General features: G+C 39.5%; 1 protein-coding gene across 1 annotated transcript; it reads left to right on the forward strand.

The window, feature by feature from the left end:
- Positions 1-1,673: 1,673 nt before the first annotated feature.
- On the forward strand, positions 1,674-8,659 carry LOC121426054. Its single transcript, XM_041622197.1, has 4 exons — positions 1,674-2,817; positions 3,343-3,597; positions 6,852-7,795; positions 8,195-8,659. The coding sequence occupies exons 1-3, from the start codon at positions 2,424-2,426 to the stop codon at positions 7,718-7,720; spliced, it is 1,518 nt and encodes a 505-aa protein (XP_041478131.1). The 5' UTR covers positions 1,674-2,423; the 3' UTR covers positions 7,721-7,795; positions 8,195-8,659.
- Positions 8,660-20,699: the final 12,040 nt, after the last annotated feature.

Here is a 20,699-nt window from a genome sequence, read left to right on the forward strand (position 1 = left end):
AATGGGACCAGCATGAAGTAATTCCTCAAAGAGCTGTGTGCACCTAAATAGGTAGCCTAGCTTAGCCGGGTAATAATAATAGCAGGGCACACTGGGAGAACAGTTTTCGGAACTGAAGTGGCTACCCTGGGTAAATATACCATTATCATTATTTATTTTATCAATCCATTTATTTATTTTCCCTTAAAGGGGACAGCCACGACACATAGAAGAATCCCCATACCATTGCAGTAGACGGAATCACTGCCCACTGATTGGCTGATGGCGCGACCCTCTTCCCTTCCTCGCTCAGCGCTGTGTGCGAGAATCTATACACCGCTGATCACCTGCGAGAACGGAGCACTACACTCTGACGGTAAAGCCGCGATTGTGTAGCGTTCGTGTGCGTGTTCGGATACCATCGGCACTTCGGTCGGAAGCGGCCGAAGTCAAAACAACAACATGTGGTTTTCATCAAGCTGGGGCGATCCAGAGGGGCGATCGTGTTACGCAATGCGGCTCCTAGCGGCCGTGCATAAAGTACATGAACAGTATGCTATGTATTGTATGAATGCTTCTGCGGTGTGTTGTTTGCTCAGTCAGAGAATCTCGATATGATATGGGCATGTTGCATAGATGCTTCGCACAGGCTTAATGCTTTAATTTTCAGAAATGAAATAATAAATTATGTCTTTGATGGAATTGTTTGATATATTTGATGAATGATGTTTCAATAATTATAAGACAATATATTTTAGAGGGACAGGATTACTGAGAAGTTGTACCTGTTTTGTCATGATTCTATGAATATGATTTATGTTGGATGAACTCTTAGACTAGTGCGCCGGTACAAGTGAGTGGAGAACAAATGAGTGTCTGTTTTTTGTGTGATAATCTGTGGAAATTAACTTTGATTTAACCTGATCCCACATCCCTTTCACACTGCATGTATGCATGCTTTAGCTCTCTCACTTCTTCTAACTGGTTTATCTTAACTAAAATTTTTATAGTTTTATATTTGGCTTGATTAATTCTTTGAGGATTTGCATGCATCACATTAACATACCCAATGGTGGTAGGGGTTCAAACCCCTTAAATTTATTTGATACCCAACCCCCGGCCCCTTGAATATTAACAAATTTTTTGTCATTTTTTTTTGGAGGGGGGGTAGGAAAGGAACGACCTTAAATTGGTGGTGAAGATTTTTTTTTTTGGAGGGGGGGAGGGGGGTTGTCAACATGAAGTGAACCCCCCTTGAAAAATCCTGTGTAAGCTGCTGATGTGATGCATTATGTTATTATGCGCTCTTAAAGAATGTTTCATTAATTTTTAGAGAAAATAATTTTAAGAGAAATCAATCATTGAATTTGTTATGACTTAGAGATATTTAAATATTGATATTTATGGAGATAAACATGATTTAAAAAATGAACTGAATAAATATTTTGGACAACATCATGCCCCTCCCTTGTAGGCCTACCAGTTCATAGGCGGCGAAAGCGGGGGGACGTGTCCCCCCCTAAATTAATTAATTTTTTTTTTTTTTTTTTTTTGCTTGCCAATTTTTTTACCTGCGTCGCCCCTAAATTCACGTGGACCCCCCTGAAATGTTTGTGGTTCCCCCTAAAATTTAGGTTGATAACTTTTTTTTTGCTTGTCAAATTTTTACCTGCGTCCATCCAAAAATTTCAGGTGGACCTCTCCTAATTTTTTTTGCTTCCGCCGCCAATGTACCCGTTTCAGTTCATGAATCATTATTACACATCATGAAATTGTACAGCCTAAAGAGGGGGTGTTAATGAATAAATAACAATGTTAATGAAAATTATCCATTTCCATTATCCTTCTGATCTTTAATGAATAATAAAATGATTCTCTAACTCTATAGCAATCCCCTTATGCAAGTCAGTGGTTCTTATTTAATGTCATAAATGTTAGGGTGACATGAACTGGGGTCTAGATTCTGGGATATTATGTCACATTAATTTTTGTTTTGGGTGCACCCCCCCCCTCACTTTAATACTGATTTTATTGAAGTAGAAAGTGATAAAGTGCATGTAGTGGAAAGTTTGTAATATATAACAAGAGTAACTGGTTTGAATTAACAGTGGACATTTAAAAAAATCCTAAACATTTCAGATATATATTTGGAAAAAATGAAAAAAAAAATGCAAATCTGGCCATGACATGTTATTCAAGTATTATAATTATGCTATAGATAATTATGTACCCATATAACACATCATGCATGTATTTAAATCATTATTGATGGGGTTTAAATTTTACTTGGTCCTGGAATGTAGAGAATTCATGTGCAGATAGACATACAAGAGCAGGGGGTAAAGCTGGACTGGCTATCACTTTATCAGGGATTATCAAAAAGTAAATAAACAGGCTCAGCTCTGCACTCTGTTGTCTCTCACTCTCTACCTGCACTTGGACTGATGCAAAAACAGGCATCTAGACCATCTACTTGTCACAACTCAATATTGCGCTGTCAGCCTCCAATTAAAGTTCACATGTGCATATATGCATGCAAAATGGATGCTTTCTCTGACTTTGATATGATTGTTCTTAAAGCCTCAAAGCAAAATAAAAGAAATATATCGAGGAAAAAAACTCAATTAAATATTAAGATTGGAGAAAGTTACCCTCCAGAAGGGCATTGTTCGATTAAAGATTCAGAAACAGAAGAGCAAGTGAGGATTTTCTGTTTTGGTGGAGCTCGTCGTGGAGAGGATAGCTCATGGATCGAATCATCAAACATACTTGAATTTATATTGAAGGTTGATGATGATAATGCTATAATATCATCCATTATGCCTTGCAAAACCAAGGGTGAGTTAATTTCCATAGCTTTTATATATGCACCGTTTTTATAATTATTGTACATGAATGATGTTTTGCCTGTTTTTTATTATTAAGATGAAGATTGTATATGTAAAATAATGTACAAACAAGGTGATTTCCAACTGCTAGTATGTTGGATATGAAATAAATCATTTTCACACTTTGCATTCTTTATTCATTCACATTTTCTTCTGCTTAGTGTTTGAACTGTTTTTCTCAGCTCATTCCATTCCGTTCCAAAAGCATTCAGGTTCATAATCATGTTTAGTAGTATGGAATTTGTATGTTTCATTAGTTATTTTGCAAGACATTATTAACAATCTTCTCAAGTCTCTCACGCACTTACTCCATCTTTCAATTTCATCTTCGTTATTTCATACTCATAATTCATCACAAACGGCTATATAGTTTAGCAGTTTCAAACATGCAAAAGAGTTACACAAATTTAAACAAACAAGGTTAAGACTTTTGATATGAATGAATAACGCCTTGATGTTACAATTTATTCAACAGGTGGGACACTACCCCCATTACAGTCAGCAGCTGTGATTGAATACAACGGGCGTTTCCTTGTATGGGGAGGACTTGACCTCGCCCATTATGAATGTAGGGATGACTTGATCATATTAGAAAAAATGGAAGGGACTTCCCAAGGCCGGGCAACACCCTCAACAACTTTTGATGTTACGTATGTACAGACAAGAAAAAATATGGTACCATCAAGAAGAGGGGCCATCTTGGATGAACAAACAGGGACAGTACCTCAAGGTAAACATGAACTTATAAAAATATGAAACACATTTAAAGAAAGAAACTGTTAGAGGGTTTTCATTTGTCTCGCAATCTACTATGGTCAACAAGGAAATTCGTGATCACTCTCGCAAAAAGTGTTCACTGGCTTTCTAGGAAATTCGTGATCACTCTCGCAAAAAGTGTTCACTAGCTTACAAGTTCACAAGCTTTCGAGTGCCGCTGCAACTCTTTATCAAGTGACGAAAATTGTCCGATATCGTACTCTATTTATACTAGTCTCCAAGACCGTACGCACAAACGCGAGAACAATAGGTGGGCACTGATCCGTTGTGTGATTGGTCAGGAGTTATGCAAATAAGCCGGGGGTATATGCAAATACGCCGTGGGTCGGCAATATGCAAATGAGACCAAAATTGGCAGGCTCGCTAGTTTCCCGTGGGCGGGGGTTGACTAGCTGAGCGGTCCTTCGATTGGGGCCGGGAACGATCGGGTCGGCGTGCACTGCCAGGTAAGGGGGTATTGTGCTGTCGGATGGTTCGCATCCAGAAATCGGGGATGTCGATCCCGCTGTCTCTGTTGAAGTTGTTAGGACAAAGACGTATACTAATAGCCTCCTTAATCCTGCGTGTATACCAATGTCTTTCTTTGGCAATGCAATGTACACCCTCCCAATCTGGGTGGTGTTGCTTCTCCCAAGCATGTTCTGCCACCGCGGATGTGTCGGTTCGCTGTAACCGAACATCGCGCTTGTGTTCAGAAATGCGTTCAACTATCGGTCGGGCTGTCTCTCCGGTGTAAGACCCGTCACATCCCTGGCAAGGAATGTTGTATACTACGCCATCACGTCTGTGATCAGGGATAGGGTCTTTGGGGCGTACAAGCTGTTTGCGTAAGGTGGTGTCCGAGCGGAAAACCGTTCGGATACTGTGACCTTCTAATCGGCGTTTAAGTTGTTGTGAAAGGCCATCTATGTATGGCAAGACTGTACAAGTCTTGAAAACCTTCTGATCCCTTGGTGGTTGTTTTTTCTTGAAAGTGTTCTTGATAAAATGGCGTGGGTAGCCGTTGCTGTATAAGGCGCCACGTATGTGTGCTTTCTTTCGGGAGTTCAGGCGGGTGAGTTATAATACGTGCTGCTCTGTCGAACAGACATTTAACAAGACCCTTCTTGACCGATTTGTCGTGATGAGAATCATATGGTATGTATTGGTCTGTATGAGTGGGCTTGCGGTAGACAGAGGTGGAAAGTTTCCCGCCCTCGTGTCTTTGGACTAGCGTGTCAAGGAATGCTAATTTCCCTCCTTGTTCAGTCTCCAGAGTGAACTGGATGGATGGTTGCTGGCTGTTCATGTATGCGAGTAGGCTGTCTGCTTCGAAATTATTTACAATTATGAAAGTGTCATCGACGTATCTATTCCACACCCGTTGGTGGCATGTGGAAGGACACTTGGGCAAAGCGTTCTGTTCAAATCCTTCCATATATAGGTTAACCACAACCGCTGAGACTGGGCTACCCATTGCTGCTCCTTCTGTTTGCTCATAGAGAGAGCCTCTGTACAGGAAATATGTGGATCTGAGGACGAACTCGAGGAGTTCGGCTATTCGGAGCCCACATTATCAGAACGTACCACACTTATGCCTGAACAAATAGCCGAACTCCTCGAGTTCGTCCTCAGATCCACATATTTTCTGTACAGAGGCTCTTTCTATGAGCAAACAGAAGGAGCAGCAATGGGTAGCCCAGTCTCAGCGGTTGTGGCTAACCTATATATGGAAGGATTTGAACAGAACGCTTTGCCCAAGTGTCCTTCCACATGCCGCCCACGGGTGTGGAAGAGATACGTCGATGACACTTTCATAATTGTAAATAATTTCGAAGCAGACAGCCTACTCGCATACATGAACAGCCAGCAACCGTCCATCCAGTTCACTCTGGAGACTGAACAAGGAGGGAAATTAGCATTCCTTGACACGCTAGTCCAAAGACACGAGGGCGGGAAACTTTCCACCTCTGTCTACCGCAAGCCCACTCATACAGACCAATACATACCATATGATTCTCATCACGACAAATCGGTCAAGAAGGGTCTTGTTAAATGTCTGTTCGACAGAGCAGCACGTATTATAACTCACCCGCCTGAACTCCCGAAAGAAAGAGCACACATACGTGGCGCCTTATACAGCAACGGCTACCCACGCCGTTTTATCAAGAACACTTTCAAGAAAAAACAACCACCAAGGGATCAGAAGGTTTTCAAGACTTGTACAGTCTTGCCATACATAGATGGCCTTAGACCCTATCCCTGATCACAGACGTGATGGCGTAGTATACAACATTCCTTGCCAGGGATGTGACGGGTCTTACATCGGAGAGACAGCCCGACCGATAGTTGAACGCATTTCTGAACACAAGCGCGATGTTCGGTTACAGCGAACCGACACATCCGCGGTGGCAGAACATGCTTGGGAGAAGCAACACCACCCAGATTGGGAGGGTGTACATTGCATTGCCAAAGAAAGACATTGGTATACACGCAGGATTAAGGAGGCTATTAGTATACGTCTTTGTCCTAACAATTTCAACAGAGACAGCGGGATCGACATCCCCGATTTCTGGATGCGAACCATCCGACAGCACAATACCCCCTTACCTGGCAGTGCACGCTGACCCGATCGTTCCCGGCCCCAATCGAGGGACCGCTCAGCTAGTCAACCCCCGCCCACGGGAAACTAGCGAGCCTGCCAATTTTGGTCTCATTTGCATATTGCCGACCCACGGCGTATTTGCATATACCCCCGGCTTATTTGCATAACTCCTGACCAATCACACAACGGATCAGTGCCCACCTATTGTTCTCGCGTTTGTGCGTACGGTCTTGGAGACTAGTATAAATAGAGTACGATATCGGACAATCTCACTTGATAAAGAGTTGCAGCGGCACTCGAAAGCTCGTGAACTTGTAAGCTAGTGAACACTTTTTGCGAGAGTGATCACGAATTTCCTAGAAAGCCAGTGAACACTTTTTGCGAGAGTGATCACGAATTTCCTTGTTGACCATAGTAGATTGCGAGACAAATGAATACCCTCTAGCGATTATTTCAATCCGCAATAATGAACCTATTTAGTATTAAAGAAACTGTTGTACTATTAAAATGAATGAAATATTAAGCTTCTGAATGTAATGTATCTTACATATTAAAACAGAACCTTATAAACTCCTCTGAAGGTGCAAATGCATGCAGTTATTTTTTTTATTTCTTTTTTTCAGCCAGGACGGGTCACAGCCTCACCCAGCTTGGAAATACAACAAATGCAATATTGTTTGGCGGTGTAATATATGAAAGACAAGAAAGAGGATTCACACTTCAATGGGAGAAGTCCTGTCAAGATGGTAGGTTTTATGTTCTTGATATGGAGACGCTTTCATGGAGCCTGATCAAAGTACCATCAACTCAAGCAAGAGCATATCACTCGGCTAACTGTATTGAAAAAGATGGAACATTGGTTCTAGTGATTGTGGGTGGACTCACATTTAATAAGGGAAGCAGCATGATGGCGAAAAACCGAGAACCTATTCATGAGGTTCTGGTTTTGACAATGAACCTTGATTTTGTCAATCCAATCCTACAAACAGTAACATTAGGAGCTGGAAGTGCCCAGACATCACCTGTGTATTTGTCATATCATGCAACATCAGTAGTAGGTAATTCAATATTAGTGTATGGTGGATTTCAACAAGAAAGCAGTGCAGTGAACCAAAACATTGCTTCAACACGGGTGTATCAACTTGACATTGAAAGTCGGCTCTATTGCCTACTCTCTAAAACTGCTAAACATGCAAAGCATTCAGTATTTGCTACAGCAGGTCATACTCTGATCAATACAAATAATGACTTTGTGTGTATTGGAGGTACCTCGAAACAAATATCAATTTTGTCAGACAGAAACTTTGAAGAAGATAACTGTGACTTAGCAACATGCCATATTCAGGATGCAGAAGATACTGAAATTGGATGGATCCATTGTGAAGCTCCACGATGTGGAAAATGGTTTCATGAATTCTGTTTAGGATTAAAGCGCATTCCAGCCAAATATTACTGTTCGGCATGCAAAAAAATAGGTCATAGAGATGAATGACCAATCCAAATTACCCACATAATTGTTAGATGATAAAAGCAGAACTAAAATCTGAGGATGTGGCATGTTATTAAAGAGAAATTCCAGTAGTTGCAGTTAACACTGATTTCATGAGAAAGTCTGTAAAACAAGGCTTAATTGCAAGTATATCATCGAGGATCTAGATCTGGTACAGTTACATTAACTGGACTTTGTGAAATCTTGAAATCTACGCTGAAAAATGTTCATACCGAAAATCCCCAACACAGATAAGCGCACGTGGGACAATGTATAATTATTGCTCAGGGCGTCGGGCCCGACGCCCTACCCGAATCCCGTGCTTATTTGCTGATTTCTCAGCAATTACACAATTTCTTCCAGAATCCTTTGGCACATGCGTTTTATTTATACAAACAGACACTTTAGTGGTCATTTCATTGGATTCTGTACGAACTCATTTTGATATCGTTACCAAAACTAGCATTTACCTTTAAACACAGTCATTGGCCATGAAATGGTTCATACATTGTATTTTCATTATCCACCATAAAATAGACTTGCCATTTGATTTCAATATATTGCTTTGGATCGATAGCTTATTAGCTTTTACAGCAAGAGATTTCATGTTTTGTAAAGGTATAAGTTCACCCTAATAAATAGGAACCAAATAGAGAACATCATCAAAATTTGTTATAGGATAATCCTAAGGTTAAGAAATTGGGACATTTCACCTAGTTATGTGTATGGGGTTACTTTTTACAAAAAAAGAGGTGATGGAGTTACTGAGCGAGGAGATCATACAAAAGTCTGCTTTGGCATATGAAATAAAACAATCACGAATAGTTTAGGAAATGCCGTAGAAATAAAATCATAATATATTTTGAAAGGAGAGCTATTTTGAGAGATATGCTTCTTTTAAAACAATTTAATTTCTACGGCATTTTCTAAACTATTTGTGATTATAATTAGGAGTGGGCTATACATGGGTCAAAAATACTTTTTTGGAATTTCAATATGAGAACAGTTTTTTTTTATTCCTTGTAATGTATCTCAACATGAAATGACAATATTTCTTGTCTCGGGTCCGAGAAAAAAGTGTGCCGGACCAAAATCCAAAATGGCCGCCAAAACCCCCCAAAATCACAGTTTTGGCCACAACTTCTTTATTTGGTGGTCTTTTTCTTTGGTTTTGGTATCTATTCATATGTGTTTGTGGGCAGACAATGTGTTTTTCCTATTTTTAGTACTTTTAAACCATTATTTGTAGAGTTAAAAGGTAATTATACCTAAATTCTCAAATTTTTATAGCCTTTTTTCAGCCAAAATGTAGGTTTTTTCCTCCCGGGATTCTTGGATATTAGATGATATGAGGTCAACAATAGCAAGCAGCTTCATAGCGATATATTGCTTTTATTCCTCTACTATGGGTTTCACGGATATTTGTGAAATATATCTTATAAGAACAATAAAATATGTTAATTATCCATAGAGTATATACAGTATACAATGTACATACTGTTACTGTACATACTGCGCTGCATTAATGCATTGGCCACCATGACAAGGCCTGTATAAACTATAGTGTTATACATGTAGAAATGAGCTGTTAGGTTTAGAATTAGATGCCCAGAAATCGAAGATATGTTTTGTCTCAGACACTGAGGACATGTTTTGTCAATGCTACATGTAATTCAGGGGGACTCGAGGAGAAAGGTAATTAACCCCACATCATGGCATTTACACTGTAGCTTATTATGGGCCCTGTTGCGTAAAATTTACCATTATGTTAACTTAACTTAATGGTAACTTGCATGGAATCCTTGGTTCTGATTGGCTGTTGATCAACGTTATCATGATAGTTACCTGACCCCACAAACATAGGACAGTTACTTAGACACCACAACCAGGTAAAAAAAATCCAAATGAAGAAGATATGGCTACATGTATATATGTGATGTACGTATATGATATGTGATATTTTTATGAGCAATTTACGTTGCTGGTTTAATCATGTACATCAGCTGACAAGCAATCAAATTCAAAATTCACAATCTAATTTTAAACCTTAGGAGCTTATTTCTATTACACTGTAGTTTATATACAGGCCTTGTCATACATGTATGTCATGGTGGTCAATGCATGGATATATGCAGTGTAGTACTAGTATGTACAGTAATAGTACATTGTATACTGTATAGCCCGTATGGAAAATTAACATTTTTTTATTCAATAAGATATATTTCACAAATATCCATAAAACCCATAGTAGAGGAATAAAAGCAATATAGCTCTACGAAGCTGCTTGCTATTGTGACTTTGAACCATGTAATATCCAAGAACCCCAGGACGATAAAACCTACTTTTTGGCTGAAAAAAGGCTATAAAAATTGGAAAATTTAGGTATAATTACCTTTTAACTCTACAAATAATGGTTTAAAAGTACTAATTATAGGAAAAACAAATTGCCTGCCCCAAAACACATATGAATAGACACCAAAACCAAAGAAAAAGACCACCAAATAAAGAAGTTGTGGCCAAAACTGTGATTTTGGGGGGTTTTGGCGGCCATTTTGGATTTTGGCCCGGCACACTTTTTTCTCGGACCTGAGACAAAAAATATTGTCATTTCATGTTGAGATAAGGTAAAAGGAACACAAAAAAACTGTTCCCACAGTAAAACCAAAAATCACCCATTTATAGCCCACTCCTATTATAATACACACAAAATAAAGCTGATAATGCTTTAATTGTAAAATGAAGCTGTTTATTCACTTAAATTTTCAACAGTCCCCTGTCTTCATCAAGAGTTTACAATGTGGTATTAGATCAATCAGAGAGCGCAACCTCAGACAGATGTTGCTTTAAAACAACTGAGGATGCAATCTATGATTGATCTACATGTAATACCACATTGTAAACTCCTGAAAAAGACGTAGGACCATCGAAAATTCGATTGAATAATAAAAACTTCAATGGCAATCAAAGCATTATCAGCAGCATTATTTTGTTACATTACTGAAGCCAATACATGAAGCTTATGATATATTACTTTTCTGCATAAGTTATATAAATATTTCCATTTTCAGCTTTATGCTTGTTTGGTTTTTCTAACAATTCTTCACATCAACCTTTCTATTCGGGTGGGCTTTACCTTGTTTTAAAGTTTTAGGCATATTAAAAGCTGTAATAAAGTTAAATAAAACAGAAATAACAGAAATGCTTGGTCATTATCTCTGATACTGAATGCTCAACTTCAACAATTTGTCATACTGTATAAACATAACATCGAATGTAGGTAAGTCTATCATAAAAATAATTCAAGATTCATACTTTTCAAATTCAAATACATGTAGCTGTACAGAATAAGCAATAAAAAGATGTTATCATATGAAAACTTTATTACACTGTACATGTATATTGTTTATTTGTTTTTTTATGACTACTGTATATGCATCCATAATTTTCAGGGGCAATAGTGGTCAACTTGATATAAACAATATATCTGAATTAACCAAAATGACGATGATACCTTAAAAATCAATAAGCTGACCATTATGACCCTCAAACTTTGACCTAACTTCAAATTAGTGTATAATCAGTCATCCTCTTGAGATTGCTCTTTCTAAGTACATGTACAGGTACATGTAACCCTGTCCAAGTCCAAACTCTTGAGATTTTTTTCGACATAGGCAAAATTCAACTGAGAAGTATACAAGATTATCCGTGAGCTATCATCTGCTATGGCTTCTGAATTGAGAACGACGAAAGAAGCTCTAAACGCTTTATCTGGCAGATACATGTACATGTCGGAGGATCCTCTATGTACTGCAATGTCGCCCATTCCGTCTGCTCCATCTTTCAGCATGGTGTGAATTATTATGTCCTCGGCCAATCCATTTTCATGTATGTTTTTTTCAATGATGCTGTCAAGTTCTTCAAGAGTTTTTGCAACTGCTGCCCGGTAGCTCCAGGCCACCCCCACACAGTTTGGCTCTGCAAACTCGAGAACCTCTGCAGGTCCTCCTATCAGATGAGGCTCATAGTTACTAGCTCCAATCTGTCCTTGAATTATGTCGGGCTTGACTGGTTTGTGATGGATGTACGTTGAAGCATCCATCATGCCAAAACGAGCACTTCCTGGCATATACGATGCCTCGCGATCGTCCAGAGCACTTGGTGATCCCCTTTTGACTTCAAGTAGTGGTACTGCTCCGCATATTTACCCTTCGACTGGAGCAAGCCGACTCTCATTGCCAAGCAGTCATCCACAGTGAGGCACCAACCAGAGTCCTTTATTTCCTTCCACAGACCAGACACCTACAGCAAAAAAAAAAAATAAAGAAATAGAGAATATAAGTAAATTGATCTAAATTATTTATTCCCCACTTTTTTCATCCATCAAGATCACACTTTCTCTTCTTGTAGATTTGTTTACTTTAAAAGATAACATCAAGCAGGATGATATTTCATTTGAAACAAACCCTCTTCACACAGACTGAAATAATAGCATTAACAACACTGTAGAAGCATCAACTTGATTTTAATTAACAAGACAAATAAGCATGGAACAAGTACTGAAATGAAAAGTTGAATGAGATAAATTAGAGTACATAACGTATAGCAGTGATAGTGAATTTTTACAGATATAAAAAAGGTGAAATCTAGATTTGAATCTTTTCTTTTCATGCAAAATTTAATTGAATTTAACTTTACAAATCATGTTTTTGCAATGTACAATTTCTGTGACAATGCAGAATTCCCATTTGAGATCTTTTGAAGAGAAAAAGAATTGCTCCTGAACTGGAAGAACACATGACTCGTGTACAATTCCTCATCTGCATACTAAAATGTATTTTTTGAATTCTAAAATTGTTACAACAAAAAGACAAATGTAGACAAAAAAATAAAGACAAAATATAGACGATCCTTCTTACCGACTTATGCCTGTAATCTTTGGATCTGAAAAATTTATCCTCAAGAAGGAAGAACATGACATCTATCTCGTCTTCTTTGTGAGACTCGCAAAATTCAGTCAAAGAGTCACTTGCTTTCTTGATGCGCTTCCTTGTGTAGTCCCTGCCAACTGCATGAAGCCTCTCCTTTACATCCAAAACTTTTACACGCTTTAAAAGTCCTTGAAGTTCAGTTTGCGGAGCGAAGAGCTTGCGTGTAACCTCGGCAGGAGTTTTACTCTGAACTGGTCTGAGTTTGTAGTTGAAGTTGAAGGCTGCTCTGTAAAGGGAAGGGAAGCTTCTGACAAAGTTGAAGTGGAAGCCAAGGATTTGGTCTGCGATGCCCTTGATGGTAGGTCATGAGATGGCATGCATACTACACACGCTTCTCCATGCGCTGTGAAGACAGCTGTACTCTTTCCTGGATGAGCTCCTCCTGCCTGATCATACCTCGTCATTTTCAACCTGAACTCAAAGCAAAAATTATTTAGTTCAAGTGTTCAGGGTCAAATTTGCAGGGATGATAAAACAAGATTAAAATGTTTTATGAAGGGTGTCCTTTTTGCCCAACACTACATGTACGTGTTCAGAGTCAGATTTGCTGAAAGAGGGCCGTGTGTAAAGGTAAAACCTAAATGGACCTAACCCCTTTCGCAAATGAGCTCTTCAATTGTAAACAAGTGGAATGCCTCTGGCCGTCTCACCTGCATCACGCGGTTCAATATAGCAGCAGTGCTGACTTGAATACTACTCTAACTCGCACAAGATGTTCAGTGATACATGGTTACTCTTATGTCCACTTTTTATGAAATAGACCAATAAACTTACAGAGATATGACGGTTATTCAACAAAAAAACCCAACATGGCCAAAGTTCATTGACCTTACATGACCTTTGACCTTGATCATGTGACCTAAAATTGGAACAGGATGTTCAGTGATACTTGATTACTCTTATGTACAAGTTTCATGAATCAGATCCATAAACTTTCAAAGTTATGATGGTAATTCAACAGATACACCCAATTCGGCCAAAGTTCATTGACCTTTGACCTTGGACATGTGACCTGAAACGCGCACAGGATGTTCAGTGATACTTGATTACTCTAATGTCCAAGTTTAATGAACTAGACCAATAAACTTTCAAAGTTATGATGGTAATTCAACAGATACCCCGATTCGGCCAAAGTTCATTGACCCTAAATGACCTTTGACCTTAATCATGAGACCTGAAACTTGCACAAAATGTTCAGTGATGCTTGATTACTATTATGTCCAAGTTTTATGAATCAGATCCATAAACTTTCAAAGTTATGATGGGAATTCAACAGATATCCCCAATTCGGCCAAAGTTCATTGACCCTAAATGACCTTTGACCTTGGTCATGTGACGTGAAACTCATGCAGGATGTTCAGTGATACTTGATTAACCTTATGTCCAAGTTTCATGAACTAGGTCCATATATTTTCTAAGTTATGATGACATTTCAAAAACTTAACCTCAGGTTAAGATTTCGATGTTGAATCCTCCAACATGGTCTAAGTTCATTGACCCTAAATGACCTTTGACCTTGGTCATGTGACATGAAACTCTAATAGGATGTTCAGTAATACTTGATTAACCTTATGGCCAAGTTTTATTAACTAGGTCCATATATAGTAAATTAAGAGGCTTTTATATAGGAGGAGATTATAATTTGTTTAACAAATTTTCGGCATTACTCCTATTTGTTTAAGATCAGTATGCTCGATCTGTAATGAAAATCATAAGATCAGTATGCTCGATCTGTATGAAAATCATAAATCATAAGTCAGAAAAAATTGGAACCAGTGGGATTCGAACCTGCCATCTACTGCTTTCCGGGCAGCGACTCAACCACCAGGCTATTCTGGTTCACGGTTAAGCCACGATGAACTGGAATTCAAATACCCTCGATCCTCTTCTTTCTGATCTTATGATTTTCATTACAGATCGAGCATACTGATCTTAAACAAATAGGAGTAATGCCGAAAATTTGTTAAACAAATTAGGTCCATATACTTTCTAAGTTATGACGTCATTTCAAAAAATTAACCTCAGGTTAAGATTTGATGTTGACGCCGCCGCCGCCGTCGGAAAAGCGGCGCCTATAGTCTCACTTTGCTTCGCAGGTGAGACAAAAATTAAAATACTTTAACATCTAATGCAGATCGTCAGCCACACCGTCGATCTAAGTTAGGTCGGCGCTCGTGTAGTGGTACAGAGACAGTCAGTGTCACCCTCAATCACACTCGTTTTAGAGAAAAATTTAATCAAAATTTCGTTCTCAATAGAATACACACAACATAGTTCATAGCACTATATCAATTTATACAAGCATCCTTCCAAAGTCATTCTTACTATCATAATAATGGCATATAAAGGATCTGATCAAAACATATTTTCAAGACAAGACAAGAGACAACTTACCTACCGGCTGAAATCTGAAGTAGAAGTATACTGAGTTGCGCGGGCGCCGGCGCGGCATCTCAGCGCCGTGCCGGTGCCGGCCGGGCCGGCGGGCTATCGCATGGCATGGCTGCATTGACACTTGATCGCTCGTTGTGCCTCGTGCGCACAAAACCCCCGCTTCATAGTAAAATTTCGACGCCACCCGCACTCACACGCGGAATACAGTAAGCCAATCGCAACTCAATATCTTGTCTTTGCGCGGCAAACCGAAACCAATTTGCATTGATGGTATATTAGCTTTGCGCTTGTGTGGTTAAAAACTTTGAAACTTTCGCCTGGCCGGGTTATAATGTTATTGAATATCCGATATAGGCTAATAAACTTTTTTTCTCTCTATTTTCGGGGTTCAGCGTGAGAATTCCTATTAGACTGTGGGATGGTCGCTAAAATTGTGACTTTCCGTGGGGCGGCAAATACAACCACGGTTCTTGGACATGAAAATATGTAAAATATTATGAGTGAATACATGCACAATGTTGCCATCGGTAAATTCTGCTCCTGACCTCAAAATTAAAATAATAATATGCAAAATCGTACCATTGATTCGACTGGAAATTCCGCCATTCACCCCGTGTGTTAAGGACTTCCGTGAACGCACGCAAGCGTGCACAATGCATGTAACCTCGTTCGCGTTTTATTTTTTTTATTCGCTGTACATGATATACGTTATAATACAGAATGTACGATGGCGGATAAGATGTCGTCGTCTTCGTCGTGTTTTGACAGCGAAAATGACGATTTATCACTAGCAAATATATGCTACATGCACATCTTACCCAAGGAAAGAGGGCCAGTAAATTCCTTTCAAGTAAAGAGCTAGAACAAATTTAAGCCTTTGCTGCATTCGTTGATGTAGACTACCTGGGACTTCAGAATAAAAATAGCTATTCGTGCAGCAGAGAAGTTTGCGATTGACTTGCATGCAGCCCAGCCCCGGCAGACCAGCCCGACGTCCGACCAGCATTTCAGCAAGATCCGAATGGATCAAAATAAATATAGATGTTTGATGTAGGCCTACTGCGTTTACATCTTGCCCAGAGCCAGGTCAAACATCGTTCGTATATCACCAGTATTGAGCAATCGAGCGATCGAAGGTAATTTGTTTTCACTTTGTGCTCTTGCATTTCACTCTCTGCAAAAGTGAAGCGGTGCAAACTTTGATTTTTGTATAGGTCTACATCTAGATTTCTTAATTGAGTCAATGAATAATGTGACTCATGACTTACTTCGTCTTCTATTCATAGGCTTGTAAATGTGGCGGTGAAGTAAGTCATGACATGAGTCACATTATGTATCGATTCAATTAAGAAATCTAGACCTATACAAAAATCATCAAAGCTTGTACTGCTTCACTTTTGCAGAGAATGAAATGCAAAAGCACAAAGTGAAACAATTTTGGCATGGACAAAGATCGCTATAACAAGGATCACCATCTCAAAATCATCCTCTGTATCTTTTACACCTTCGATAGCTTGATTGCTGGAATGCTGGTGATACGAACGATGTTTGACCTGGCTCTGAGCAAGATGTAACGCGTTACATATATAACGTTTAATAGTTTGATCCATTCGGTTCTTGCTGCAATGCTGGTCGGGCTGGGCTGGAGCGTAACGGGTCGGTGGCCATGCAGGAGGGGAGAGCAAAAAAATCTCCGGTCTTATCAGGGGCAGATCCATGATTTTCCAAAAGGGGGCTAATTTTTCAGAGGAAAGTTTCGACCAGCCTCCCCCCCCCAAAAAAAAAGTTTTTCAACCAATTGACAAGCAAAAAAAAATTTAAATAAAGGTTTTCACCCACAAATGAAGTATATTTCGTACACGAAAAAAGGGTCTTCAATTTCAAAAGAGGGGGCACACCTTTGTTTTAATGGCATATTTACATTACAAATTTTAGTATTTTGTTTCTCAAAGGGGGGGGGCAGGCAATGGTGTCATGAGGCAACATTTTGAGGGGCGATATGGTGTATCGGGTAAAAAAAACAATGCAAGTGAGCAAAAAATTATAAATTTTTATTACAAAAATCCAATTTCAGATTTTGACATAATGTTAAAGAAGATAACATATTTTTCACCCTTCTCTCTTTCCTTTTCCTTTTTTTTTCTTGGTCTGTACGCCACGGTAAACAAGATTTTGTTTATGATTTTGCATGCTTATTTAAAAAAAAATAAAATCACCTTTTCATGACAATCTATCTGTTCTTCTTTCTTTCCTTTTTCAGTTCCTCTTTTTCCCCTTTCCCTTTCATTCTCCCCCTTTTCTTTTTTCCCCTTTCATTCTCCCCCTTTTCTTTTTTCCCCTTTAAGTTCCCGGTGAACTCCGCCAGGGGGGATAGCTTGCCCCCCCCCCCTGCACTGTTAAGCCACTGCTCCCTGGGATGGACCGGGTTGCATGCAAGTCAATCGCAAACTTCTCTGCTGCACGAATAGCTATTTTTATTCTGAAGTCCCAGGTAGTCTACATCAACGAATGCAGCAAAGGCTTAAATTTGTTCTAGCTCTTTACTTGAAAGGAATTTACTGGCCCTCTTTCCTTGGGTAAGACGTGCATGTAGCATATATTTGCTAGTGATAAATCGTCATTTTCGCTGTCAAAACACGACGAAGACGACGACATCTTATCCGCCATCGTATATTCTGTATATAACGTATCATGTACAGCGAATAAAAAAAAAAAAAAACGCGAACGAGGTTACATGCATTGTGCACGCTTGCGCGCGTTCACGGAAGTCCTTAACACACGGGGTGAATGGCGGAATTTCCAGTCGAATCAATGGTACGATTTTGCATATTATTATTTTAATTTTGAGGTCAGGAGCAGAATTTACCGATGGCAACATTGTGCATGTATTCACTCATAATATTTTACATATTTTCATGTCCAAGAACCGTGGTTGTATTTGCCGCCCCACGGAAATGAAAAACTAGAGACATTTTCCTTGTCCATCCCACAGTCTATATGATCAGCGTGAGAGTGTGAGAATTGGGTGAAATGCGTGAGACTCATGCAGATTGCGTGAGAGTTGGCAGCCCTGACTTAAATATACATGACAATGAAGAAATCATCAAACTTTATTGGCAGTTCTGAATAATATTCATGAAATGTAAACTCTGTCTGAAACAGAAAATCACCATCATTGAGGCCTTTACTGAGTGAATTGTCCCCCACAGCTCTGGCAGAGACAGAGCTCTAACTGGCTAGCTAGTAAAAGCGCCAATGCGTGAGCCTGCCGCCAGCCTTGTAAAATAGATAGAGCTTTGTTCGATGATTTAATATTGTCTGATATAATACCTCATCCCCTAGAAAAAGAAAATAAATGAATTTTTTAGTTATAATAAATAAGGTAACTTATTTTGGAAGTTAATAAGCCGTTTTGAAAAGCAAAGCCGAATGACAACTCACCAATGCTAGGTTACAAGACTCAGGGATTTATTTCCTGTGTAATTCGAATTATTTAATCACAGAATTGTGATATCTGTAGGGGAAACATGTGCATTCGAAATTGCACATGGTGGTAGTCATAATGGACCCCTATACATGCAACTGTTTCCCGACCGTTGCATTGATTTTTTTTTCCGTACTTGGTACCATGTGTATGGAAATACGTGGTACAGAAAAAATAACGCAACGTCGGAATTTGAAACTGCGCTACTCGCTATTTTTAAGGATTATTCATGACTTTGAGTGTTGCATTTTGGATGATTTTTAAATGGTAAGCGGAGCTCGAGCATATTGAGTTGTTATCACTCGGCAATAAGCATGATTTTGGGTGATTTCGAGGGCGACTTTAGGCATTTCCGCGCAGGTCAACGATCGCGAGGCGCGCTATTAATCGCGCTACCTAAAATGGATTAAGGCGCGCATGTAGCGCGCGATCGCTCTCGCGCGCCTTAAAATCGAATCCCTGTATGCGGAGCTGGTCGATCCGTTGTACACCGTCTATGGACAATTTGCCGTACTTGTGTGAGTTTGAGCCAAGAAGAAGATGAATAGATTCTAACTTGAATGGCAAGTTTCCCCAAGTCTGTGCATTCCCCCTTGTCTGCGCACACGCGTATCTGCCCGATTCTAATAGATACGCAACGAGCACGAACTTTACACATGCAATACATAGACAGGTATTCATTTAAAAAATCAGACTCAAAATGGTGGAAAATAATGAATTTAGGGCATTTCATGCGAAGGCCTAAAAATGTAGCCTTAGTTTCTCATCAAAATCTCCAAATTGTGTGCAAAGTGAATGAGTGCGCAGACATGATAGGGTACCATTTTTTTTTACAATCTGAAATGACTGCCCGAGGGCCGAGGTTTTTCAAGTCAAGAAAATCCTGTATTTTCTTTCATTTTTTAATGAGAAATTTGGTACACTTACTCTTAATAACATATTACATAAGGAAGGACCATTATTAACTGAAAGATTTTGTGAAATAAGAATTCATGTTAAATCTTACATCACATTGTTAGGCCAGCAATCATAAAAAACCTGTAATTAATCTAGGTCTAAATAAGGGGTAAGGCTTAGTGCCAAAAAAAATGTAAACTGACCGACAGTGTAAAAAATCAAGATTTGTCCCCCCTCCCCCCCCCCAAAAAAAAAGAAGAGAAAATGAGCCAACCTTATTTTGCCACACATAATAAGTTAAGTATTGTTCATTGAATGAGTGACAAGTGAGACTGAGACAACCATGGCATGCAATGACTAACAGAACAGTTACATTAAAGGCAGTGTATACAGCCACACGCGTGTGTCTTTACCATCCAGCCACACGCGTGTGGTTATATCCAGAACACCTATCTGTGGATACCGCCACACGCCGCCAGTAATAACAGTAAAACACGTACCGCGGTATGTAGGTCTGACCGTCTATATCACGATCAAAATAACCTCATTTCTTCATTAAATTCTTACATTCTAAACCCCTTTGATATCCTTAGATCGTTTCAATTTCATTCTCACCGTCTTCTCTCCTTGCTTTTCTTGTCTTGTTACAAACGGTCGTCTGTTTAACAGCAAATTCTCTTTTTCTACTTGTGTCGATTCTGGCTTCCTTCGCGGTGGCAGACCCATACAGCGTTAGCGCAGCACAGTAGTAGACATACACAGTTTGGGTTTCGTACGTACGCGCACATTGCCTAGATTCAGTAGAGAATCGACACAAGTAGAAAAAGTGTGGAAATTTGCTATTTAACAGGCGGCCTTTTGTAACAAGACAAGAAAAGCAAGGAAAGAAGACGGTGAGAATGAAATTGAAACGATTTAAAGAAATCAAAGGGGTTTAGAATGTAAGAATTTAATGAAGAAATGAGGTTATTTTGATCGTGATATAGACGGTCAGACCTACATACCGCGGTACGTGTTTTACTGTTATTACTGGCGGCGTGTGGCGGTATCCACAGATAGGTGTTCTGGATATAACCACACGCGTGTGGCTGGATGGTAAAGACACACGCGTGTGGCTGTATACACTGCCCATTAAACACGGCCTAGCCTAGGCTAGGGAGCTCCCGGCCCGCCCGCGAAGGCGGGCGAGAGCTCCCTGCCTGGGACAGGATGGGTTACA

This window comes from Lytechinus variegatus, chromosome 13 (genome assembly GCF_018143015.1).
Source record: "Lytechinus variegatus isolate NC3 chromosome 13, Lvar_3.0, whole genome shotgun sequence".
Classification (NCBI taxonomy): Eukaryota; Metazoa; Echinodermata; class Echinoidea; order Temnopleuroida; family Toxopneustidae; genus Lytechinus; species Lytechinus variegatus.

Excerpts from the sequence above, each read along its gene's own strand:
- LOC121426054 (XM_041622197.1), top strand. The coding sequence starts at position 2,424 with ATGCAAAAACAGGCATCTAGACCATCTACTTGTCACAACTCAATATTG. Across the intron at positions 2,818-3,342 it reads TATGCCTTGCAAAACCAAGG|GTGGGACACTACCCCCATTA; the intron begins GTGAGTTAATTT and ends TTTATTCAACAG. Across the intron at positions 3,598-6,851 it reads AACAGGGACAGTACCTCAAG|CCAGGACGGGTCACAGCCTC; the intron begins GTAAACATGAAC and ends TCTTTTTTTCAG.